This window comes from Bombina bombina, chromosome 9 (genome assembly GCF_027579735.1).
Source record: "Bombina bombina isolate aBomBom1 chromosome 9, aBomBom1.pri, whole genome shotgun sequence".
Classification (NCBI taxonomy): Eukaryota; Metazoa; Chordata; class Amphibia; order Anura; family Bombinatoridae; genus Bombina; species Bombina bombina.
The window spans coordinates 170,746,286-170,774,103 of record NC_069507.1 but is presented as its reverse complement, the minus strand read 5'-3'; the positions used below and the strand labels follow the sequence as shown (position 1 = coordinate 170,774,103).

The following is a 27,818-nucleotide window of genomic DNA, read 5'->3' as shown; positions in this document are numbered from 1 at the left end:
TAGAAAGAGACCTCTTGAAAAGATGAATCTGCTATCCAAAAGACTGAAACACCTCAATCACCCTGAATGTGTCATAAGCCACCAACTCTGCTGAAAAGGCTGAGGCAAGGATCACATCCAGATATGGAGTCACAGAAAAAACGTGACCTGATCTTTTGCTAGAGCAGCTAGTGGATTTTTTATTTTGGAGTGGAAAAAACAGTCACATACTGGAAATTAAAACAATCCACTGTAAGGTGGAAGAAAAAATATTCTGAATGGATAAAAACACAAAGGAAAGTGCCCTTTAGATCTACAATAGAATCATCAGAATGTACAACGTCTTAAGGTTATGTTTCTCAACAAAAGGAATAGGAAGAAGCTGCTTGAATATCAGGTGTACGTTTATTGGTAAACCTTTCTTGGAAGACTACACTAAAACTTCCAAAAGGATTTCCCAACCCAGTATTATTCCTATGAAAAAGAGAAACTTTGGCCACTATTAGAAACAGCCTTACTACTAGTAACAGCCTCTACTTGAGGTTAAAATAATATATTTTCTTATAAAGAATGTAAACAAGTAATACATGTTTAACATATTCAGGGGTCTAGTGTTTTAACCATAAATGCCTGTGACTAAGGGCAGCAAACAACATAGATTTAGCTCAGACACAATTATTGTTAATTTCTCAGCAATTCTCGGTTTAACCAGACTGGACAACCAGCTCTTGAACTTTAAAAATCAAAACATTAATAAGGGATATTGCACAGACCCTTACAATTTCTTATCTATAAACATATCCTGAAGCTCAGGAAACAAACAAAACACAGATTTTTCCTGTGTATCTATAAAAGATGAACTATGGTTGGATAAAGTGAATAAGGTATCCAACTTAAACAGCTACTCATAAATGTAAAAAAATTATTAATCAAAGGGATACATGCCATGAATCCTGGAAGAAACATAAAAATTGGACAAAGCTATACAATTCTATAGAAAACGGATGTCATGCATCTTTCTCCAAAACCAAGAGGGAGAAGAGCCCTCAGAAGGAATATAGACCCCGAATGAGGAGCATACTTAATATGAGGAAGTATAGGAAGCTTTTTTATTTATACTTCCCATCAGCCATAGCCTAACAAAGAAAAAACAGTAAACTAGCGCACAACTCTAGCTGGTGAATACTATGTTTAGCCTATGGGGCATGCGGTACAATATCTGATTGGCTACACCCAACCCTCCATTAAAAAAAAAAAAAAAGTCTTACAACAGGGGAAGCTGGTGGTGCAGGCAAAAAATAAGCACCCAACAGGGTGTAAAACTGGTTATTGGAAATATCTTAGCAGAGTTGCAGATAAGTCTGTGATGTACTGCATAGTTTTACTGTCCCTTTAAATGAGAATGGAAACTTCCAAAGCTAGACTAATCATGGGCTCCAGTCCTTGTAACAACTACATTTGAGGCTTTCATTTTTGTATGAGAAAATATAACATTTTATATTACATTATTTCTAATGTAGCCATATTTAGCCATGTAAAGCCTAAAAAGTTGTAAAAACAACTTGATGAACATAAATTTGTTAAGAAAACAAACCTTTGATGTAACAGTAAGCAAATTGTAAGCAATTTGTGCAAATTAAAAGTACTAAACTAGCAGAAGGATTTACGGTCCTACCCTCCATGGTTCTCCTTGCTCTGCTTCATCACCCAGTGAAGAAGAAAAAAAGTAATTTCAACACACTTCCACCCTGGGATGCAACTGCTAAATTATCTTTTAGCAGGGCACTGATCAAAGGTGGAAAAACAAAGGCATAATGCACAGCAAAGAAAAAGTAAACGCACATGATTCATGAGCATTTCGTTAAAAGGAAAGACATATCAACTATGGTGAACATAAAATATAGCCTTTTTCAATGCTAAAGACAGAAGATAAAAAGGATATCACTACTTTTAAACACTTACCAGATTATATTAGATACATTATTTATAATGCAAGGTGCATCAATTAGGGACTGGGACTTTTGTTTTAATACATCGCTGGAGAGCGCATTAGAAAAGCAAAACAAAAATGTACACAGAGGAATTTACCTCTTGCGTTACAAACTTTGTGTCTCATAATGGGACATAAAAATATTATTATTGAATCTATTGCACATGAATCTATTGGACATCATTTAGAACGCTCACACAAAAAAAGCTTTACTTCAATTATGTAATTCATGAGAAGTGGTATGAAATTAAGGTATGTGGAATTAGAACTTTATACCAATTCCCTTTTGTGCTTGGAAATGTAATCAAGTGATCAGCAAACCCATATAATATTCCTGAAAAATTACCACCAATGACCGATATCTTTCTAATCTGCCCCATCCTTTTTATTTAGTGAAAACAGAAAATTAGTTGTGCAAATCCAAAGAGAGATATGTTAAAGGGTTAAAAGCCAAACATAGTAAAAATGTGTGCACAATATACAAATATATCCAGACTTACTTCTACTCAATAAACAAAAATGTAAATCAAAAGTCCACGTGTACAAAGTGATTCACACAAACATCCTTAGCTATATTATTATTTCCCAGTGCATTGATAGGACCTGGAATAAAATAACAAGTATGTTGAAAGAACATTGCCCCTCTATTCAGTTCACCAAAGACAATGACTAAATACAAATTATATTTGTTTCTCATTATTGAATAAACATTACAGAATCCATTAAATGTACAATTATTGTTTATTATTAATACTACTACTAATAATAATAAATGTACTAATCAACAACCAACAATCGGTTCCTGATCAAGTTGCTTTTTGGGCAAAACTTGCAAACATTTTTCTTTCATGATTCAGACAGAGCATACAATTTTAAACAACTTTCCAATTACTTGCTTTTATCAACTTTGCTTTCTTTTCATGTTCTCTTTTGTTAAAAAGCAGGAAGGTAAGCTCAGGAGTGTGCACGTGTCTGCAGCACTATATGGCAGCAAGTTCGCAACAATGTTCTACATTAGTAAGAGCACTAGATGGCAGCCCTATTTCCTGTCATGTAATGCTTCAGGCCACGCTACCTACTTAGGTATCTCTTCAACAAAGAATAACATGCGAACAAAGCAAATTTGATAATAGAAGTAAATTGGAAACTTTTTTTTAAATTGTATTTTCTATATGAATCATGAAATAAAACATTTGCATTTCATGTCCCTTTAAATTAGCTAGTAAATTATAGGACATGGTGTGTTTAAAAAACACTGTTCCTTTGCATTACAACATCTAGGGTGTATTACAATACAGTAATTAAGCTGCTTGCTAGTCTCATATATGGATACAGTGCAAAAGGATTTCCCAAATTCTTCATGTGTGTTAACTGAGAGCACAACAGTGTTATTTTAGGAAACTTATCTTTTTTCTGATTTGCCTTCTTTCTATTGAAGATCCATTTTTCCACCTTTCCCTCTCTCTTGTTCTAGAAGACTGTGATTTGTTGAGAAGCGACAGGTTTATAGGTTAGCTGACACCTTTACTCTCAGGAATTTTAATTAACTTCTCTCATCATCAATATGTTAAGAAGCAGATTCCATTAGCCGAGGTCAGTAGTGTGTTGCAGGCACTGCTATATCAGCCATCAAATTGAAGAATTAATGACGTGGATAATCGTCTCTAATTCAAAGGGAATTTGCATGAAGTAGAGACTGGATGGGTAATGGGGACGAAAAGGAAAAACTCATGGTCACACATAAAATGGGTGACTGACTCAAACCCAGCCATTGGGGGCAGCTGGTCTCTAGAACGGCATCTATCATTCAGTGCAAAAAGAAAAACATTCTAGGTAAATATTGTGACAGTGAGAGTGTGCAAGTGTATTTGTGCGGCTTTAAATTGGACCAAAGGGAAAGTCGACACTGTCCTGACAAGAGACAGGCTCAAAAGGTCATCACTTAAGCATGCCCAACTTTTCAGCAACAGTTAAGAACAGAACTCCCACCTGTTGAAAACAGAGTTCTGATGGGATGGTAATAAAGACAAGAAAATGCATTATAGCAGCCATGAATTTAACCCCGCGATGTCTTTTACCAGCCTACTGCAGAAACACTTTCAAATGTTCAGTATCCAACCATGAAGAATATTTGCAGCATGTTTTTGTTTACGTTTCAGTTATCATTTATCCCTTGATTGTAGCATTTGAGATCTTTTATGTTATAAAAACACCTTGTTTTGAATTCTATAATAAACTACATTAAATAGCAACTTGAAAATAAATATAATAGGGGAAAAAGAAAGATTTAAAGTCAAATACAAGACATCAGCTATTATGCTTTTTCATATATATGTTAGGTTTATGTTTTATTTTATTTTTAAGAGATAATTGCTTATACAATGATAGTTGCTTCTATCATTTGCAAGTTTGTTTTGACAGCTTTAAGTATATGCAAGAGATCAAAGGAAATTCAATATTCAATAATTCCTCCCTCTGTTCCACTTAAGATTTCAAATGAGATTCATGCCCAGAAAATACATTACTTTAATTCTAAGGGGAGAGTGGGACATAGTATAAAAAAAGTTAGTTTAACTTTTATTTTTTTTTCTTCTTAATTCATCAATTGTATTTGGGCTGAAATAAAAAAAAAATTGGCTTGTGCCCGTGTTAAAGTTTATCACTAGAATTATTTTTTCCAGCATTATATATATCACAACTTATTATCATTCACAATTTCTGAAGCAAACAAATGACCAATTAAGTGTTGATATAATTTAGATAAGAAAATCAAATAGTTTTCCATAGAATAAAAGACAAACTAGCTCATGGACTCTTGCTAATTATATGAAAGAAAAAAGACAGATATGTAGCAAAGCTATCTATAATAAGCTAGCAGGGTGCACTTCAAGTTCTGAGAATGAGAAATTGCTAAAATTTTGAGAATTAAATTATATGAAAAGGGTGCAAAATAAATAATGAAAATACATTGGAAAGTTGTTTTATTAGGCATAACTAAACATGCTGTCCCTTTATGATGGATGGAACCATTAAATATCACTTAAAGGGACATATTCCGCTTTACTACTACCCATATGAAAGAGCAACATGTTAAAATATTTAATAATTTAATAAATAGTAATAGGTTACGTAAAAGCGGTTTAAATTTAAAACTAATAGGAACTACAGGAACTGATTTATGGTGTACATCTGGGTCCTGGGACACCATTGCACATTGGCTGCACAGAAACATAAAAAAAAACAAAAAAAAAACACATTTTAGAAATTCACTTTTCGATGGAACAGAAAAAAGTATCATGTCCCTTACTTAGTTATTTTTGATTTAGTGACAGTTACACCTCTAAGCCCAATATTAACCCAAAGGATAGTACTTTCTAATGACATGAAAAATATATGTGGCAGATTAATTATGACTAGTGTCTGCATGTAAAATGTAAGGATTCCAAAATCAAGAAATCATTTGTGAATATAGCAAATGATGTTCATCTAAAAAAAATAAAAAGTAAATGTAAAACAAATATCATGTGATGGTTAGCAGATAATGTATACTGTAACCAAGTGTTACACTTTGGACATCTATCACTTTAGTCATAAAAATTCTAATAAAGAATAAACTTAAAGAGACATGAAACCTATAATTTTTCTTTCATGATTCAGATAGAGCATGCTATTTTAAACAACTTTTTATTTTACTTTTAATTTTCTTCATTCTCTTAGCATCTTTTGTTGAAAAGCAATGATGTCTGCTTAGGCGACTGCCCATATCTAGAGCACGATACGGCATCAGTTTTGCACAAATGTTATCCATTTGCAAAAGCACTAGATGTCCTGCCATGTAGTGCTCCAGATGCCTACCTAGGTATCTCTTCAACAAAGAATATCATGGGAACAAAGATATTTGATAATAGATATAAAATTGAAACTTTTTTTTTAAAACTGTATGCTCTCAATCACAAATGAATTTTTTTTTTGTTTCATATCCCTTTAAGTGCTGAACGCTTACTGTGAATTTATTTCGGAAGAGTTAAAACAGAAATTTTATTGACTTCAAATTAAGAGCTTTCTGTTGCATCAACAAGACAGTCAGTTGGGGAACATTTTTGATTATTATTAATGTATTATGTATGTAAATATTTTATCTAATTCAGTAATTAATCAGGATTTATACTGAGTTTTTGCTCTGCTTTCATGTTCTTAACTTTTCTTACCTTAACAGAGGATTTATTGCAACTGACCACACCCTGTCATCGGTCTGAATCGTATGAAGGCACTGGCCAACTCGGCTGGACGAGAGGGACCATACCTAAATATTTTGGGGACAGGGCAGAAGACAATAATAAGCAGGTTTGTTTACGCTGGTATAAGTGAGACTGTTCTACATATTCCTTTACATAAAAGCAAACTTGTTTGTAAAGCTACAGTTACCCACACTGCCCTGAAATAGACTTTAATGGATAACTCTTTGACACTCTAGTATTTACATCATATGCGTATTAAAGGGACATAAAACCTAAAACATTTTCTTTCATGATTCAGATAGAGAATACAATTTTAAACAACTTTCCAATTTACTTTTATTATCTAATTTGTGTCATTCTCTAAGTATCATTTGTTGAAAAGCACATTTAGATAGGCTCAGGCGCATTGAGCTAGCTGCTGAATGGTGGCTAAACTTGTATGCCCACTTTAATTGGCTTACAAAATGTGTTCAGATAGCTCCCAGGAGTGCATTGCTGCTTCTTCAATAAAAAAAAAATATACCAAGAGAATGAACAAAATTGATAACAGTAAATTGGAAAGTTGTTTAAAAATGTATAATCCATCTGAATAATGAAAGAAAAATGTGAGTTTCATGTCCCTTTAAGCTGCAGGACATACAATCTGATGGAGAACACATATCTGTGATAAATATATTATTTCATTATAAACCAATATTATAACAATTATTGTATTCCAGTCTTTCAAATGTTGATAACTATTTATAATAATGATAATTAATATACAGCAAAAAAGTATTTTTCCTACCCATTAAACATTTAAATCCAGTGATAAAAGGACATTCACACGTCATTGCATAAAAGCAGATAAAATTGATATATGTAATGCTAACGCAAATCTCATTTTTGCAATGTAAGTTGAGGAAACCAAGATTAAAAAAACATAAATTATGATTAACCAGATAATTTCCTTTCCTTCGATACATGGAGAGTCCACAGCAGCATTCATTACTTGTGGGAATACAGAACCTGGTCACCAGGAGGAGGCAAAGACCCCCCAGCTAAAGGCTTAAATACCTCCACCACTTCCCTCATCCCCCAGTCATTCTGCTGATGGAACAAGGAACAGTAGGAGAAATATCAGGGTGAAAAAAAAGGTGCCAGAAGAAAAATAACTTAAATTTAGGGCCGCCCAACAGAGAGCATGGGCGGGAGCTGTGGACTCTCCCTGTATCGAAGGAAAGGAAATTATCTGGTAAGTCATAATTTATGTTTTCCTTCTGAATAAAGAAAGAGTCCACAGCTGCATTCATTACATGTAGGAAAATTATACCCAAGCTACAGAGGACACTGAATGCTAACGGGAGGGTACAAATAAGAGGCGGCCCAACCTGAGGGCACCACAGCCTGCAAGAAACCAAACTCCCAAAGGCTTCCTTGATAGAAGCAAAAAAATAAAAATTTATAAGAATGTTAGGACCACCAAGCAGCCGCCCAACAACCAGAACCATAGGATCTCATGTCAGAGACCCAAAAAAAAAATGTCACTGGACTCGAACAGAATCATAAACCTCAGAGGAGGCTCATGTCCCGCTGTCTCCTAGAGCCAGCTAAAAACACTCCTCCACTAACAAGGAGGTAGATAATCATCTTCAAAAACCTTGCACCTCCCAGATGTGAACAACAAAGTAAATACTGACTACTCTGATGAAGTATGACAGAACCTCAAGGAAAGAGTCCCCAAAAAAGGAAGAACCTCTTCCCATTTGGACATGATATGACTATCTTAGGGAGAAAAACTCGGATAGCCCTATTAAAGGGAAAACCTCAAACAAGAAGAAAGTGTTGCATTTTGCCACACAGGAACCTATGACACGTAGAAAAACAATCTACAGACTAAATAGGTCCTGGAATACGATTCAAAGACAACCTCCAGAACAGGTACAAAGGAAACCCAATGTGACTACTGAAAGAAAAAAACAACCCCGAATGGAGCAAGGAATGGACTTGTCTGCCCTGCCGCAGGCAGTGCCCTAGCACACACGACTGAAACCTGGGAGATCAATCAATCTCTGGAACTGGAGCACAAACAGATAGCAAAAACTGCTTGCGAAAGAGCATACCAGAGAAAGGAACCACAGCTGGTAACCATCTGAAAACTCTGCATGCCAGGCAGCTAAGTCAACCGACAGGTTATCCTGGCAGGTTACTATTCGAACAAGAACTAGCTAGACAAGCCCTACACCAGAAGGAAAGGACTGAACCTTTCAGAAAAAAAAACCTTCTCTCAACAAGGTCCCAGCGATCCCTCGCAATTCACCCCAGAAGATAAGCTTCCAGACGCAGAGAGACTGCAAAATTTGAGAGATGAGCAATGGCACCACTCTTGTTACTTTGAGGGAACACTATATTTAAATGTATGGAATATAATCTAATATATAATTATACTATGTAATTGTGTATAGGTGCTGAGTATCAGAGAGAAACATATACAAGAACAATTCCAGCAAGACAGCTGGACAGGATACTAACCGGAAAAGCACTCTACCCTCATACGTATGGGCTTAGTGTATATAGGTTTTAAAATATATCAACTTTATTAGTTTTATTTAAAAAGGGTTACACAGAATAAAAACAGTTGCAGCAAGTAAAAGTGGTTTTTAAACTAATGTAGTGAAAAGGGTGGATAGTTACAAATTCTTATCCTGAATTGATATCATGGATAGTAACTCCCACCTAAAGAGGATTTGTGGTAAATCTTAATGGGGCCAAACCTATTAGGAGCCACTATTCAGTCGAAGTGTGTACTAATATATTGTATACCTCACTGAATATTATATGGGTACTAAAATAAATTGTATCCATATGTACTCTGTGATAGAGTATTGCAACAGTAGTAGTATGGCTAGGTATTGATACCTTGTAAGTTACGTGTAGTTTACACTTATATATATATATATATATATATATATACAAATTACTTGTTAGTGTGAGGTATAGAATATATTAGTACACACTTTGACTGAATAGTGGCCCCTAATAGGTTTGGCCCCATTTTGCAGGGATGTTAGCCCACAGCAGATTACAAACATACCTTTACCATTAAGAGTGCTTTTCCGGTTAGTATCCTGTCCAGCTCTCTTGATGGAATTGTTCTTGCAAAGAGACTCTGACCCAGTAGATTCCTGCAACAAGGGAACTCTCAAGACAGCAAGCCTCTAACCCGTGATTACCAACCCACGGACAAAAATGGAGCAACCGTCTCACAGACGCCCATTCCAGAAGGATCGAACCATCCTTGAAAAAACATAATTTATGTAAGAACTTACCTGATAAATTCATTTCTTTCATATTAGCAAGAGTCCATGAGCTAGTGACGTATGGGATATACATTCCTACCAGGAGGGGCAAAGTTTCCCAAACCTCAAAATGCCTATAAATACACCCCTCACCACACCCACAAATCAGTTTAACGCATAGCCAAGAAGTGGGGTGATAAGACAAAAGTGCGAAAGCATAAAAAATAAGGAATTGGAAAAATTGTGCTTTATACAAAAAAATCATAACCACCACAAAAAAGGGTGGGCCTCATGGACTCTTGCTAATATGAAAGAAATGAATTTATCAGGTAAGTTCTTACATAAATTATGTTTTCTTTCATGTAATTAGCAAGAGTCCATGAGCTAGTGACGTATGGGATAATGAATACCCAAGATGTGGATCTTCCACGCAAGAGTCACTAGAGAGGGAGGGATAAAATAAAGACAGCCAATTCCGCTGAAAATAATCCACACCCAAAATAATGGTAGAATTTAGTAAAAGTATGCAAAGAAGACCAAGTTGCTGCTTTGCAAATCTGATCAACCGAAGCCTCATTCCTAAACGCCCAGGAAGTAGAAACTGACCTAGTAGAATGAGCTGTAATCCTTTGAGGCAGAGTTTTACCCGACTCGACATAAGCATGATGAATCAAAGACTTTAACCAAGACGCCAAAGAAATGGCAGAGGCCTTCTGACCTTTCCTAGAACCGGAAAAGATAACAAATAGACTAGAAGTCTTTCGGAAATTTTTAGTAGCTTCAACATAATATTTCAAAGCTCTAACTACATCCAAAGAATGCAACGATCTTTCCTTAGAATTCTTAGGATTAGGACACAATGAAGGAACCACAATTTCTCTACTAATGTTGTTAGAATTCACAACCTTAGGTAAAAATTTAAAAGAAGTTCGCAACACCGCCTTATCCTGATGAAAAATCAGAAAAGGAGACTCACAAGAAAGAGCAGATAAATCAGAAACTCTTCTAGCAGAAGAGATGGCCAAAAGAAACAAAACTTTCCAAGAAAGTAATTTAATGTCCAGCGAATGCATAGGTTCAAACGGAGGAGCTTGAAGAGCCCCCAGAACCAAATTCAAACTCCAAGGAGGAGAAATTGACTTAATAACAGGTTTTATACGAACCAAAGCTTGTACAAAACAATGAATATCAGGAAGACTAGCAATCTTTCTGTGAAAAAGAACAGAAAGAGCAGAGATTTGTCCTTTCAAGGAACTTGCAGACAAACCTTTATCCAAACCATCCTGAAGAAACTGTAAAATTCTAGGAATTCTAAAAGAATGCCAAGAAAAATGATGAGAAAAACACCAAGAAATGTAAATCTTCCAGACTCGATAATATATCTTCCTAGATACAGATTTACGAGCCTGTAACATAGTATTAATCAGAGTCAGAGAAACCTCTATGACTGAGAATCAAGCGTTCAATCTCCATACCTTCAAATTTAAGGATTTGAGATCCTGATGGAAAAAAGGACCTTGTGATAGAAGGTCTGGTCTTAACGGAAGAGTCCACGGTTGGCAAGTGGCCATCCGGACAAGATCCGCATACCAAAACCTGTGAGGCCATGCTGGAGCCACCAGCAGAACAAACGAGCACTCCTTTAGAATCTTGGAAATTACTCTTGGAAGAAGAACTAGAGGCGGAAAGATATAGGCAGGATGATACTTCCAAGGAAGTGACAATGCATCCACTGCCTCCGCCTGAGGATCCCTGGATCTGGACAGATACCTGGGAAGCTTCTTGTTTAGATGAGAAGCCATCAGATCTATTTCTGGAAGTCCCCACATTTGAATAATCTGAAGAAATACCTCTGGGTGAAGAGACCATTCGCCCGGATGTAACGTTTGGCGACTGAGATAATCCGCTTCCCAATTGTCTATACCTGGGATATGAACCGCAGAAATTAGACAGGAGCTGGATTCCGCCCATACCAGAATTTGAGATACTTCTTTCATAGCCAGAGGACTGTAAGTCCCTCCTTGATGATTGACATATGCCACAGTTGTGACATTGTCCGTCTGAAAACAAATGAACGACTCTCTCTTTAGAAGAGGCCATGACTGAAGAGCTCTGAAAATTGCACGGAGTTCCAAAATATTGATTGGTAATCTCACCTCCTGAGATTCCCAAACCCCTTGTGCTGTCAGAGACCCCCAAACAGCTCCCCAACCTGTCAGACTTGCATCTGTTGAAATCACAGTCCAGGTTGGAAGAACAAAAGAAGCCCCCTGAACTAAACGACGGTGGTCTGTCCACCATGTCAGAGAGTGTCGTACAATCGGTTTTAAAGATATTAATTGAGATATCTTTGTATAATCCCTGCACCACTGGTTCAGCATACAGAGCTGAAGAGGTCGCATGTGAAAACGAGCAAAGGGGACCGCGTCCAATGCAGCAGTCATAAGACCTAGAATTTCCATGCATAAGGCTACCGAAGGGAATGATTGAGACTGAAGGTTTCGACAAGCTGAAACCAATTTCAGACGTCTCTTGTCCGTCAGAGACAGAGTCAAGGACACTGAATCTATCAGGAAACCTAAAAAGGTTACCCTTGTCTGAGGAATCAACGAACTTTTTGGTAAATTGATCCTCCAACCATGTTCTAGAAGAAACAACACTCATAAAAGACTGGAAAGGTTCTTTCTAGTGAAAATGAGCAAAGGGAATTGAATCCAATGCTGTGGCCATAAGACCTAAACTTCTATGCATATATAGCAACTGAAGGAAATAATAGAGACTAAAGGTACCAACAGACGGAACCCAATAGAATTATCCCTTGTCTGATAGAGACAAAGACTGTGACACAAACCATCTGGAAACCTAAAAAAGGTGACCCTTGTGTGAGGAATCAAGAGCTTTCGAAAAAAAGATCCTCTAACTATGTCTTGAAGGGCAAGTGAATCATATGAGATTCCGCATCCTCAGAAAATAATCTGAATGAAAACAGAAAAATGAAAATATGCATTTATTGTATCTAATGAAAACAAATAATGCTATCAATGACCATAAAAAGGCAAAATAGTTTGAATAAAACTCCAAACCCGGTTCCTAAAAAAGGAACTGGAAGAAATACCCCAGAAGATTCCAGGTCTGAGCAGCGCTTGAACCCCATGGGTGCCCAGCCATGCTTCAACAGTACCCAAAATATATAGGACAGAAACACACTTAAAGAAAGTGTTAGCCTTACTGGAATAAAATCAAAGAAATTTGGACAAAATAGAACCAAATAAATTTCAAAGAAGTCTTAACCTGCCCTTTACCAGCCAAGCTGGAATACGGCACGTACATCGCAATATTAGGGAGCTGATTTCGAACCCCAATTATAAACATGTTACTTGGGAAAGAACTCAGGAATTCGTTCCTTAATAAGAACAACCAAACTAGTATAAGCTTAAAGTTTTAGTCTTAGAACTCAATCTTGAAGCCCAGAGTAACAGTTAAGAATGTAATCCAATTATAAAACAAATAATTGATTATCTTAGAACAAAAGAAATATGGATTTTTTTTTTTTTTTAAATTACAAAATTCTTCTAGCTAAAATAGCTAAAGACATAGATTAACCCTCATTTGCGAAAATATTCAATAAAATGAAGACACAAATGAAATTATTAGCATGATAGTCCAGTTTAAAGGACCAGTCAATACAGTGGACTTGCATAATCAATAAATGCAAAACAACAAGACAAATGCAACAGCACCTAGTCTAGTAAATGTTGTCCCTTAACAATGCTAAAATAAATCATAATCTGATACTTGATCTTAAAGTAAACAGAAAAAATGAAGCAATTGCAATATCCAAATAAATCACAGGACCAAGAAAAGTACCTGAAACTAAATAATTTTCCATAAATAAGATACAACTATCTAAAGGAAAATAAATACTATTTTTCTATAGAAACAATAGCATAATTAGTAGAAGTAGAGATAGCCCCAATAAATTGGAGAACCCTCCAAATTGAATTTAACTGCTGGCAAAGAATATAGTTTAAAGCCTTTGAAGAAGGAATAAAAGAAAATTCTCAGCCTATTCCATTCCCTAGAATGGGGAATTGGAAAGAAAACCTCTGAAAACACAGAAGAAATAAATAGGCAGAAATAGTGTCAGCTAGTCTTAAAGAACTAGTTACCTTAATATCCAAAATAATCAACACCTTTTCAACAAAGAACAAATGTACTTTAATAATAGAAAAATAATAAAAAAGTAGATTTGTTAGTGTCAATATCTGATGAAGAAAATTTCTGAAAGAGAAAAAACATCATCAGAGAAGGATAAATCAGTATGTCGTTGGTCATTTGAAACTTCAATAATTAAAAAAGAAGTGAAAAAGACCTAAACATTTTATTAGAAGGCACGAAGTCAGACGAAGCCTTAAAAATAGAATCAGAAAAATATTTCTTATAAATCTTCTAAATATTTCTTGTACATAAGATGTAAAAATGGAAATATATAAAGCATACATACTAATGGATTCTGCATGTAAAAGTATATCATAATAACTTATTACAAACCATAGCTAAAGATAAACATTTATAACATTTAAAATAAATGAACTTAGCTTTGGTAGAACTGAAACTCAGTTAAGCGTTTTTCCAGAAGTGGCTTCTGATTCAGGGTCAATCTGAGACATCTTGCAATATGTAATAGAAAAAACAACATATAAAGCAAAAATTAACAAATTCCTTAAATGACAGTTTCAGGAATGGGAAAAAAATGCCAATGAACAAGCTTCTAGCAACCAGAAGCAATAAATAATGAGACTTAAATATTGTGGAGACAACAATGACGCTCAAATTTTTTATCGCCAAAAAAGCCGCCCACATTATTTGGCGCCTAAATGCTTTTGGCGCCAAAAATGGCGCCACATCCGGTAACGCCGACATTTTTTGGCGCAAAAAACGTCAAAAAAATGACGCAACTTCCGGCGACACGTATGACGCCGGAAATGACAAGAAAATGTTTGCGCCAAGAAAGTCTGCGCCAAAAATGACGCAATAAAATGAAGCATTTTCAGCCCCCGCGAGCCTAACAGCCCACAGGAAAAAAGTCAAATTTTAAGGTAAGAAAAAATTGATTTATTCATATGCATTATCCCAAATATGAAACTGACTGTCTGAAATAAGGAACGTTGAACATCCTGAATCAAGGCAAATAAATGTTTAAACACATATATTTAGAACTTTATATAAAAGTGCCCAACCATAGCTTAGAGTGTCACAGAAAATAAGACTTACTTACCCCAGGACACTCATCTACATGTTGTAGAAAGCCAAACCAGTACTGAAACGAGAATCAGTAGAGGTAATGGTATATAAGAGTATATCGTCGATCTGAAAAGGGAGGTAAGAGATGAATCTCTACGACCGATAACAGAGAACCTATGAAATAGACCCCGTAGAAGGAGATCATTGAATTCAAATAGGCAATACTCTCTTCACATCCCTCTGACATTCACTGCACACTGAGAGGAAAACCGGGCTCCAGCCTGCTGCGAAGCGCATATCAACGTAGAATCTAGCACAAACTTACTTCACCACCTCCATGGGAGGCAAATTTTGTAAAACTGATTTGTGGGTGTGGTGAGGGGTGTATTTATAGGCATTTTGAGGTTTGGGAAACTTTGCCCCTCCTGGTAGGAATGTATATCCCATACGTCACTAGCTCATGGACTCTTGCTAATTACATGAAAGAAAGAGTGACACGGTTGAGCTCTTACCCAAAACAGGTCCTGCCCGTCATCAAGGGTACGACACGTCTGTCATGCCGAACAAAAAACTTACGTTCCAGAAGCGCTAGGAATTAAAACTAAACAAATATAAAAACAAGCTCTGATGATTAAACTTTCTTATCTATAAAATTGAGGGAACATCACCCCTAACAGAGATTTAGAAGCTTCCATCGGAAGACATCCATCTCGACCATCAAAGTCGATATAACCAGAACAATCCAAGAGACGGAACTCCAAAAAGGGGTCTCCGCAAGAACCTTAAGCTCCTAAAACAAAAACTATCCGAGACGGATTAGAAAAGAAAATGGTTAAACGCACCAAAAAGGATTCAAAAGGGTGTGCAAATGAACAGGTCCTGCCTGTGTACAACACAAACCCCCCATGGAGCTCAGGACTGGGATTCTATAACTATATACATAGAGACGATAAAGGAGAGGATTCAACCCTCTCCACTCATCTAATCAAGATCGTTACCTGATATAGAGGACTGAGATCCACCTGACGGATCAGGACTGGGAACCTCTAACATCGCCAAAATCTTTCTCAGGAGTAAACGTAGGCATGCCACTCTAAGTCTAAAAGCCAAATCCTCCTCAGTTGGAGGAATCAATTCAGGCGATTCCGGCCTGGAGGTTCTACCTCTGAAGCCTCAGAGGGAACCGCATCCCCAGTTGACAGATCTGGCACAATCGTCATTTCACATGACGGCCCGTGTGTAGGACAGCACGGATTAACCCTTCGCTTTGTAGGTGGAAGAGGCAAACTCGCTAAAGCCATAGAGATGGCCATGCGAAAACGCGCAGTAACCTCCGGTGGAAAAAAGTCTCCCTCAGACGAAGCAGTAATGGCACTTACGGAAACTACATGTGTAGGATAAGAATCTAGGTTACGCAACTCACGGGACGAGGAATCCTCAGAGGTAGATGGCTCAGTGGTCCTAACATCTCAACATTGTTAGAAGAGAACACCTTATTGCGGCATACAGAACATAATTGAGCAGGCTGGTCTACCCGGTCCTCCTCACAACATACGCAGGTATCAAAATCTGTATCAGAGGAATCCTCTAGAATATCAGACACTTCTATAATTTCAAGTAAGAGTTTTAGACAAAGGCAAACTGGCACCTACACCCCCAATGGCTGGGGCACTCACCACCTCCTATGACCCAGACAGGTAGAGAAATTAAAGGGACATTCAATCAAAATTAAACTTTCATTATTCAGATAGAGCATGCCATTTTAAACAACTTTCCAATTTACTTCCATTAGCAAAATGTGCACAGTATTTTTATATTTAAACTTTTTGAGTCACCAGCTCCTACTGAGCATGTGCAAGAATAAGTGTGTATGCATTTGTGAATGGCTGATGGCTGTCACATGGTACGTGTATGCATTTGTGATTGGCTGATGGCTGTCACATGGTACAGGGGGAGTGGAAAAAGACATCACTTTTAAAATTTTCGGAAACAAAATCTACTACTCATTTGAAGTTCAGACTAAGTGCTATTGCATTGTCTTGTTATCTTGCATGTGTTGATTATGCAAATCTACTGTGTTGACTGGTCCTTTAACTCTTCTCCGCAGCCACTCGGTCAGGAAACGGAAATGGAAAAACAAGACATGACTACACCCAGTCACATGGTGCCTCATGCAGCATCGCCCCTACTAGAAAAAGCTTGCCAGCTTAATAAAACTGTGCAGCTCTGTAACCTGTATGTTCCGTATCAGCCAAAGAGCCTAAAATGTCTCCTTACACATACGCAGTCAAAATCACATAACAAATAGGATTAAAAAGACCCCACTGTTCAACAATCCTCCTCAGGAGAAATTAACCCTTGATTCCATAAAAGATAAAGGAGTCCCACTGAGACCCTGTCTTCTATCGTTAACATGTGTGTATAAAATGAAACGATCTTACCGGAATCCAATCCGTGGAACAGTAACAAGGTTCTTCAAGTTCGACAGATAGTAGCAGCGCCTCTGACATGGACTTGAGTGAAGAAAGCAAGCAGCGAAACTCATCAACGCTGATTGCTTATAGGAGCTGTTAATCTGAGTCTGGATGGTTTCGGCAGAAAGACTCTCCCTGCATCTCCAGACTCTAACTTTCATCAATGCTCTCACTGAGAGGCTGACAAGACTACTTAAAACTCCAGTTTCATCCCGAAGGGCAGGTACCCCTCATAAGGAACTCATGAGGGAAGTGGGGGAGGTATTTAAGCCTTTGACTGGGGTGTCTTTGCCTCCTCCTGGTGGCCAGGTTCTGTATTCCCACAAGTAGTGAATGCAGCTGTGGACTCTCCCTGTATTTAGAAGGAAATGCTATTTAACATACATATATAAATATATATATATATATATATATATATATTACAAAATATTAAAAAATTACAAATATAATTTTATAAATTTAATAATACATTAAATATATATATATATATATATATATATATATATATATATAAATATATAAAATATGGCTTGAGAAAGGGCACTGCCCGAAATGTTGCCTATGTTTGTAGCTTGACAATAAGCCACTGAAAATATATTTTGAGTGCTGCAGCTTTTTTCTTATTATATATATATATATATATATATATATATATATATATATATATATATATGTGTGTGTGTGTATAAATATATATAAAAAATATTTGTGTGTGTGTGTATAAGTATATATAAAAAATATTTGTGTGTATATATATATATATATATATATTTAGATTTTGTATTATTTTTTTCTATCAGCCCATGTTCTCATTACAGAATTTCTATATATGCTACAGACACAAACAAAAGATACAGGCCCATAGTATAACTTTTACGTTACATATTAAATATAGTAGAGTCGGACTTATGGGGTTGGATTGAAACTGTTAATTTGACTAGAATATGGTACCAATATGGTACCAAAAAAAACAACTTTTAAATATAAGTTTGGGCAAAAATGTGCAGGTGTTTTCTCTTGTTTGTAATGTGACTGAATTTTGCCCTTGTTGCTAACTTTCAGAATTTATTTCTATTGTCAGATTTACTTAATTCTCCTTGTATTTATGGAAAAGCTTACTTAGGTAGGTGAAGGTGCAGCAATGCAAAAAACAGAATTTATGTTTACCTGATAAATTACTTTCTCCAACGGTGTGTCCGGTCCACGGCGTCATCCTTACTTGTGGGATATTCTCTTCCCCAACAGGAAATGGCAAAGAGCCCAGCAAAGCTGGTCACATGATCCCTCCTAGGCTCCGCCTTCCCCAGTCATTCGACCGACGTAAAGGAGGAATATTTGCATAGGAGAAATCATATGATACCGTGGTGACTGTAGTTAAAGAAAATAAATTATCAGACCTGATTAAAAAACCAGGGCGGGCCGTGGACCGGACACACCGTTGGAGAAAGTAATTTATCAGGTAAACATAAATTCTGTTTTCTCCAACATAGGTGTGTCCGGTCCACGGCGTCATCCTTACTTGTGGGAACCAATACCAAAGCTTTAGGACACGGATGAAGGGAGGGAGCAAATCAGGTCACCTAGATGGAAGGCACCACGGCTTGCAAAACCTTTCTCCCAAAAATAGCCTCAGAAGAAGCAAAAGTATCAAATTTGTAAAATTTAGTAAAAGTGTGCAGTGAAGACCAAGTCGCTGCCTTACATATCTGATCAACAGAAGCCTCGTTCTTGAAGGCCCATGTGGAAGCCACAGCCCTAGTGGAATGAGCTGTGATTCTTTCAGGAGGCTGCCGTCCGGCAGTCTCGTAAGCCAATCTGATGATGCTTTTAATCCAAAAAGAGAGAGAGGTAGAAGTTGCTTTTTGACCTCTCCTTTTACCAGAATAAACAACAAACAAGGAAGATGTTTGTCTAAAATCCTTTGTAGCATCTAAATAGAATTTTAGAGCACGAACTACATCCAAATTGTGCAACAAACGTTCCTTCTTTGAAACTGGATTCGGACACAAAGAAGGCACGACTATCTCCTGGTTAATGTTTTTGTTAGAAACAACTTTCGGAAGAAAACCAGGTTTAGTACGCAAAACCACCTTATCTGCATGGAACACCAGATAAGGAGGAGAACACTGCAGAGCAGATAATTCTGAAACTCTTCTAGCAGAAGAAATTGCAACCAAAAACAAAACTTTCCAAGATAATAACTTAATATCAACGGAATGTAAGGGTTCAAACGGAACCCCCTGAAGAACTGAAAGAACTAAATTGAGACTCCAAGGAGGAGTCAAAGGTTTGTAAACAGGCTTGATTCTAACCAGAGCCTGAACAAAGGCTTGAACATCTGGCACAGCTGCCAGCCTTTTGTGAAGTAACACAGATAAGGCAGAAATCTGTCCTTTCAAAGAACTTGCAGATAATCCTTTCTCCAAACCTTCTTGAAGAAAGGATAGAATCTTAGGAATTTTTATCTTGTCCCAAGGGAATCCTTTAGATTCACACCAATAGATATATTTTTTCCATATTTTGTGGTAGATTTTTCTAGTTACAGGCTTTCTGGCCTGAACAAGAGTATCAATGACAGAATCTGAGAACCCTCGCTTTGATAAGATCAAGCGTTCAATCTCCAAGCAGTCAGTTGGAGTGAGACCAGATTCGGATGTTCGAACGGACCTTGAACAAGAAGGTCTCGTCTCAAAGGTAGCTTCCATGGTGGAGCCGATGACATATTCACCAGGTCTGCATACCAAGTCCTGCGTGGCCACGCAGGAGCTATCAAGATCACCGATGCCCTCTCCTGATTGATCCTGGCTACCAGCCTGGGGATGAGAGGAAACGGCGGGAATACATAAGCTAGTTTGAAGGTCCAAGGTGCTACTAGTGCATCTACTAGAGTCGCCTTGGGATCCCTGGATCTGGACCCGTAGCAAGGAACCTTGAAGTTCTGACGAGAGGCCATCAGATCCATGTCTGGAATGCCCCACAATTGAGTGATTTGGGCAAAGATTTCCGGATGGAGTTCCCACTCCCCCGGATGAAATGTCTGACGACTCAGAAAATCCGCTTCCCAGTTTTCCACTCCTGGAATGTGGATTGCAGACAAGTGGCAGGAGTGAGTCTCCGCCCATTGAATGATTTTGGTCACTTCTTCCATCGCCAGGGAACTCCTTGTTCCCCCCTGATGGTTGATGTACGCAACAGTCGTCATGTTGTCTGATTGAAACCGTATGAACTTGGTCTTTGCTAGCTGAGGCCAAGCCTTGAGAGCATTGAATATCGCTCTCAGTTCCAGAATATTTATCGGGAGAATAGATTCTTCCCGAGACCAAAGACCCTGCGCTTTCAGGGGTCCCCAGACCGCGCCCCAGCCCACCAGACTGGCGTCGGTCGTGACAATGACCCACTCTGGTCTGCGGAAGCTCATCCCCTGTGACAGGTTGTCCAGGGACAGCCACCAACCGAGTGAATCTCTGGTCCTCTGATCTACTTGTATCGTCTGAGACAAGTCTGTATAGTCCCCATTCCACTGACTGAGCATGCACAGTTGTAATGGTCTTAGATGAATTCGCGCAAAAGGAACTATGTCCATTGCCGCTACCATCAAACCTATTACTTCCATGCACTGCGCTATGGAAGGAAGAGGAACAGAATGAAGTATTTGACAAGAGTTTAGAAGTTTTGATTTTCTGGCCTCTGTCAGAAAAATCCTCATTTCTAAGGAGTCTATTATTGTTCCCAAGAAGGGAACCCTTGTTGACGGAGATAGAGAACTTTTTTCTACGTTCACTTTCCACCCGTGAGATCTGAGAAAGGCCAGGACAATGTCCGTGTGAGCCTTTGCTTGTGGAAGGGACGACGCTTGAATCAGAATGTCGTCCAAGTAAGGTACTACTGCAATGCCCCTTGGTCTTAGCACCGCTAGAAGGGACCCTAGTACCTTTGTGAAAATTCTTGGAGCAGTGGCTAATCCGAACGGAAGTGCCACAAACTGGTAATGCTTGTCCAGGAATGCGAACCTTAGGAACCGATGATGTTCCTTGTGGATAGGAATATGTAGATACGCATCCTTTAAATCCACCGTGGTCATGAATTGACCTTCCTGGATGGAAGGAAGAATTGTTCGAATGGTTTCCATTTTGAACGATGGAACCTTGAGAAACTTGTTTAGGATCTTGAGATCTAAGATTGGTCTGAATGTTCCCTCTTTTTTGGGAACTACGAACAGATTGGAGTAGAACCCCATCCCTTGTTCTCCTAATGGAACAGGATGAATCACTCCCATTTTTAACAGGTCTTCTACGCAATGTAAGAATGCCTGTTTTTTTATGTGGTCTGAAGACAATTGAGACCTGTGGAACCTCCCCCTTGGGGGAAGCCCCTTGAATTCCAGAAGATAACCTTGGGAGACTATTTCTAGCGCCCAAGGATCCAGAACATCTCTTGCCCAAGCCTGAGCGAAGAGAGAGAGTCTGCCCCCCACCAGATCCGGTCCCGGATCGGGGGCCAACATCTCACCAAATGACGCCTTCAGAAAGTCTTTTCTATGTATCAGAGCTCCTCACACATGCATCTGCATGTCATGCTTCCCAAAAACAAGTGCGCAATAGAGGCGCGAAAATGAGACTCTGCCTATGATTAGGGAAAGCCCCTAGGGAATAAGGTGTCCAATACAGTGCCTGCCGGTTATTTTACATAGTTCCCAAGATTAAAATAATTCCTCAAGGCTATGGAGTATAAAATATGCTTATATATAAATCGTTTTAGCCCAGAAAATGTCTACAGTCTTAAAAGCCCTTGTGAAGCCCTTTTTTTCTTTATGTAATAAAAATGGCTTACCGGATCCCATAGGGAAAATGACAGCTTCCAGCATTACATCGTCTTGTTAGAAATGTGTCATACCTCAAGCAGCAAAAGTCTGCTCACTGTTTCCCCCAACTGAAGTTAATTCCTCTCAACAGTCCTGTGTGGAAACAGCCATCGATTTTAGTAACGGTTGCTAAAATCATTTTCCTCTTACAAACAGAAATCTTCATCTCTTTTCTGTTTCAGAGTAAATAGTACATACCAGCACTATTTTAAAATAACAAACTCTTGATTGAATAATAAAAACTACAGTTAAACACCAAAAAACTCTAAGCCATCTCCGTGGAGATGTTGCCTGTACAACGGCAAAGAGAATGACTGGGGAAGGCGGAGCCTAGGAGGGATCATGTGACCAGCTTTGCTGGGCTCTTTGCCATTTCCTGTTGGGGAAGAGAATATCCCACAAGTAAGGATGACGCCGTGGACCGGACACACCTATGTTGGAGAAATGTAAGATAGCTGTTCATTGGCAGCTACACACATATGGCTCTTGTTATTGGCTCACCAGATGTGTTCAAATAGGTCCCAGTAGTGCATTGCTACTCTGGAGCTGACTTTAGACTAGATTACAAGTGGTGCGCTAACTGTTTTATATAACTATTTTATATGTAATAAATACATAACGCGCGTTAAGATAACTAATTCTTCATGTGCGCTAACCTGACACCGCATATTACGCATATTTTACATTCCTCCGTATAGTATTATTTTAAAATATATATTTCTATAAATGTATATATATATAAATATATATACACATATATATATATATATATATATAGATATATATATATATATATATAGATATATACACATACATACATATATATACACACACACACATATACACATGTATAAGTATATATAGATATATATAGAAATATGTATTTAAAATAAAAATAACATTTTCCTGTATGTGAAGGAACGTGCAATATTAACAACTCCTGCTGGGTTAGTGCGCAAGCGATAAGCGTTAGGTTATACACTTAAAAACACAGAACATGGTTTCTTTTCACACATTTATGTACAGTATTTCTAAGTTTGGAATTTGTGCACAAACTTTATCTTTTTTTTAATTCATTTATTTATTTTTCTTCACAAATATAAGATGACCTTCCCACAGTTAATGTGGCCCTTTATTCCATATGTAGGTACTCTTTGAAGAGTCTTGGTGTTTTTATGTTTAAGTTGCTTCTTTGTTTACAAAAGATTCCAAAATCTTTACAGCCTCATATTTCTCGTTTGTTTGTTGATAACAAAAAGGATTGTGTGTGTGGTTCTTGTCAACAGGAATTTAACATAGCACCAAAAGTAACCAAATGAAGAAGACAAGCTTAACCCCCCTAAGCTTCCATATCTTTTACAGGTTAAAAATATTGCTCGGAGCAGCCTATCTCATGCCTATCAGTGAGGAATGTACATTAGCAGCTTCTCTGGGCTTAACTGTAATCAACACTCTGCAGAATCCTCAATCGCATGCACACTTTCTGCATTTAGCGCATCCATTTACTTGTGACTAGCCCCTCTATCTGTAGAATCACAGTGAATATAAATTATTACTACATACTGAACAAAATACCACAAAGATTTGGGAAAAGTAAAAAAAAATCCTTACGCTATCAATGTGGATAAACAAAATAACTGATTTAATGGATTTAAAGTATTATAGTGAGACATTTGCCAATATGACAAAAACATGGGATACTTATCTACGTACACAAAAAATTGTTACCAAAGACATTGTCTTGTAGAACTTCGGTTAACTAAAGATATTTATTTAAATATGCTAATTTAAAAGGACATGATGTAGATAGAGCATATCATTTTAAACAACTTTCCAATTTACTCTTATCAAATTTGCTTCATTCGCTTGATATTCTTTGTTGAAGGAGTAGCAATGTACTGCTGGGAGCTAGATGAACAAATTGGGTAAGCCATTGAGAAGAAGCATATATGTGCAGCCACCAATCAGCTCTCAGTAGTGCATTGCTACTTGTGAGCTTACCTAGGTATGCTTTTCAATAAAGGATACTGAGAGAAGTAAGCAAATTACATCATTGAACTAAATTAGGAAGTTGCTTAAAATTGTATGCTCTATGTCTATGTGACTCATGACATAATATTTAGGTTTTTATGTCAATTTAATAGGTGAAACTGTAAATTTCTTTGAGGATGAATAATTATGTTAATATGGACCATGGAAATTACTGTCATTTTCTTTTTCTTTATGTTAGTTGGTTTGTATATAATGTAAATGAGTGACAATGTATTTTTATCCCTCTCATCTTTATGGTTTTCTTATAGTTGTAAACAATGTTTTTCTACTTTGTGAAAAATTAATACATATACAACAAAGATAATTTTTTCCAGTCATTTGGCAATATTTCATAGTAAGCATTAAATGTATGTGAGAATGTAAGAAAAACTAAAAATGTAGCTTTACGTTACAATAACTATATATTGCTACTACATATGCATTAAAAGTGGACAATTAGAGGTTTCAGTTTGTATATTTCATATGTTTTGTAAAAGATTTTTCTTTTATTATATAAAGTTTTCCTAATAAAATTTTTAAGATTGCACTTTGCAGGGGTTGAATACATAAACACATAGATAAAATCACATTCAGGAGCCACAGAGAACTGCTGGTGCTGAGCAGGAAATAACCAGCAATCCAATCAACAGCAGCAGTTGCATGACCCGGCCAATGATCACCAGCTGTGTTCAGCTAGGGAGCTGCAATGCTTGCTGCTGCCAAGTGGGATTTTTAGTCATTTTTAAATCATTTAATTTAACTGTATATGCTACAGTTATGAAATCCATTACAAATACCCATGTATTGGCTTGTGAAACTGCTTTTTTCGTTAACAAATGGTTGAGGACTGCTTTCTGCTCAGTGGCGGAGCGTGACACTAAAACCCTTAAACCCTTGGGGGACGGATGTGGCTCTTGGGACATAGCATGGGCAGCCCTGAATATTGCCCCTAAAAACGATTTTCTATCTTCCTTAAGAATGGGCAGTATTAATGAAAATATATTTATAGCTGGAAAAAGTAAAAAGGGACATGAAACCCAAAATATTTCTTTCATGAATCAGATAGAGAATACAATTTTAAACAACTTTCACATTTACTGCAATTATCTAATTTGCTTCATTCTCTTTGTATCTTTTGATGAAGAAGCAGTTATGCACTACTAAGAGCTTGCTGGGAACCAATAAAATGAGGCATGTATGTGCAGCCACCAATCAACAGCTCCTAAGCCTTTTATAATAGAAGTAAATTGGAAAGTTGCTGAAAATCACATGCTCTACCTGAATCATAAAAAATGGGTTCCTGTCCCTTTAAATACAAGCTGTTAACATTTACTTTGAAATGTTCTTTCTACTGATGCACGCTGGCTTATAATGGCTACTTTCAGCACAGGAACATGCATTTTTCAAATAAATAAATTGACCTCATTTATATGAATGAAAGTAACAAATGTCCCATTAACCCTTAATATTAATATTTTACACACAAAAAGAGTACACTGAAAGCTTCCATAAAGAAGTGTCAGCAACACATTCTTGATCACCATAGTTCTACTGAGCCAATAAAATAAGACTGCTTCTACAGAGTACAAATAACAAGCAAATTCTGTTTCTGGAATATTAGCCCCAACAATAAGTAAGAGAAGACTGAGAGGGGATGTGCCACTTTGGCATGTGTCCAGTTTTTTTGGTCCATCACACGTACCTGATTAGCTAATCAACTTGCAGCGTGAGTAGGTTATTTAGCAGCACAACTATATCACATTCACAACATATTTGAAACTCCACATTTATCCGTAATAATAGAGAATGACAGTTTCAAGAGGGTAACGTTTTACTTATTTTCCTGATGCAATGCTTACCCTAGCAGTCCTATCTCTGGAACCGCTAACTATAATTCCTCCACGACAGTCAACACAGTTCACATCCTGATCATGCGCAGTGAACTGAATACTGACGGAACTGTGAACTTTATGAAGGACAATCTTGCCGTCCCTGAAAATAGATCATAATAAATTGTAAATGAAATGAATCCCATTGAATTTAACTGTCCCTGTTAAAGTCAAGTGTATTTATTAAGGCTGTTGCATTTCTTATAATCTACTAGAAACACTTAAAAATAAAGCTTTCACTTTTTCTACATGTATCAACAATATATAAATCTTTTGCATTTTCTGCTATGTTATATCTGTGAACCATACAATACCTTGTAAGTATATTTACTTATTTTTCAGTTTATTATACCCATTGCAATATGTCAGTAAAGTTTGGATCCTGATTAGATAATAGATCAAAAATACATCAAATCATATGTTTTAGTAATGTTCAGTCCTTGATCATGAGAAAGACAGATAGATGGAATCTACTTTTCTTTTTATTATGAGTAATAGTAGATTTCTGCAAGGTAGAATGGTTAAGGCATAACAAAAGGCCAATGTAACTGTTTACAATAAAAGCGACAGAAAGAGAAGGCCTGATATTCAAAACTTCACCACTCAGACGAGATATTCAAAGAAGTCTCGTCAGTACAAAGAGTCACTTGAAAAAAATTAGAAACACAAATTTAATTTTGAGAAATGTTTATGTTGCTATGTAGTGTTCTTTATGTGGAACAGAGACTCCTACATTACAATACAAGGTCTAAAAACAATCACAAAGATTTTGCGTGATTTCTCTCTATTCCGGCGAGGTTTTGAATATCAGGTCCAGAGAGAGGAGAAAGAAATGAGACATCAGAGAAAAGTTTAGGTGTGTTAGGTCTTTAACAATCATCGGTTGTATAATGGAACTTTTGTACCTCGAAAGTTGCTAATATTTGTAGTAATTTCTACACAACAAATTACCAACAAAGAAAAACAAAGGATTTTATTCCAAAGTCTTTTAGAGGCTACTGAGCATTGACTTCAAAATCAACATCGTAAAACGTAGGTACAGACTCAACATTTTATTACTATAATTGTTAAATGCAGAATTATTTTAAAGCCTTATAAAAATAAGACTGGTGATAGCAAAGGAGCGGCGCTTACAAAAATAAGGATCAACACTAATTACATATATGACTTTCAAACAATAAAATGCAGCTCAAAGAAAAGATAATTGATGTAATATCCTTAAATGTCATGTAGCATATCCTGCACCAAGAAGAAGATCCGTGTTCGGAAATCTAAAGTTTTTTTCTGTGCATTTGGTAGGAAATAGTTCTTCATATTGTAGCAATTCTGGACCCACTACCTGCCTCTGCAGGCTTAATAGCGGAATTCCCCTTAAAGCAATGCAGTAGAATAAGACAAATCGTTTATCTCCTTTATGAAGGGGATTAGCTCCTAACTCTCCTATACTCATACTGACATTTTAGTGTGAATCTTCAAAAAGGCATGACCTCAGCCCAGGTTTAGGGTTCAGATACAATTTACCTTTGAAGAACTACAATGCCTCAGTCCTACGTGTCAGGGCAAATGTTTTAACCTTCCATGACGAACAAAAACTGCATCAAAAAGATCAAAAAATCCTAAAAAGGCATGACAGAGAAATGACAAACAATAGCATCTTATAAACCAAGCATTTAATGGGAAATTCCACTTGTAGATACTAAACAGCATATTTCTATCAGGAGTCTGGATGGAACAAATTCACTCTTCACTCAACAACTGTAACCTTAAAAAGAACTATGAAAGCGAACTATTCATATATGTTACAAAAACTCATCACTTTTATTAAATGCCCATG

General features: G+C 37.0%; 1 protein-coding gene across 2 annotated transcripts in view; it reads right to left on the bottom strand.

Annotated features, from left to right (window-relative positions):
• The window catches only part of FBXW4 (F-box and WD repeat domain containing 4), a 621,158-nt gene that overhangs the window by 391,481 nt on the left and 201,859 nt on the right, over positions 1–27,818 (bottom strand). For both annotated transcript variants that reach the window (XM_053692483.1, XM_053692484.1), the window contains exons 4-5: positions 25,955–26,087; positions 6,178–6,272 (exon numbers count right to left, since the gene is read on the bottom strand). In XM_053692483.1, coding sequence (XP_053548458.1) covers positions 6,178–6,272; positions 25,955–26,087 — 228 coding nt within the window. The remainder of the gene's footprint in view (positions 1–6,177; positions 6,273–25,954; positions 26,088–27,818) is intronic.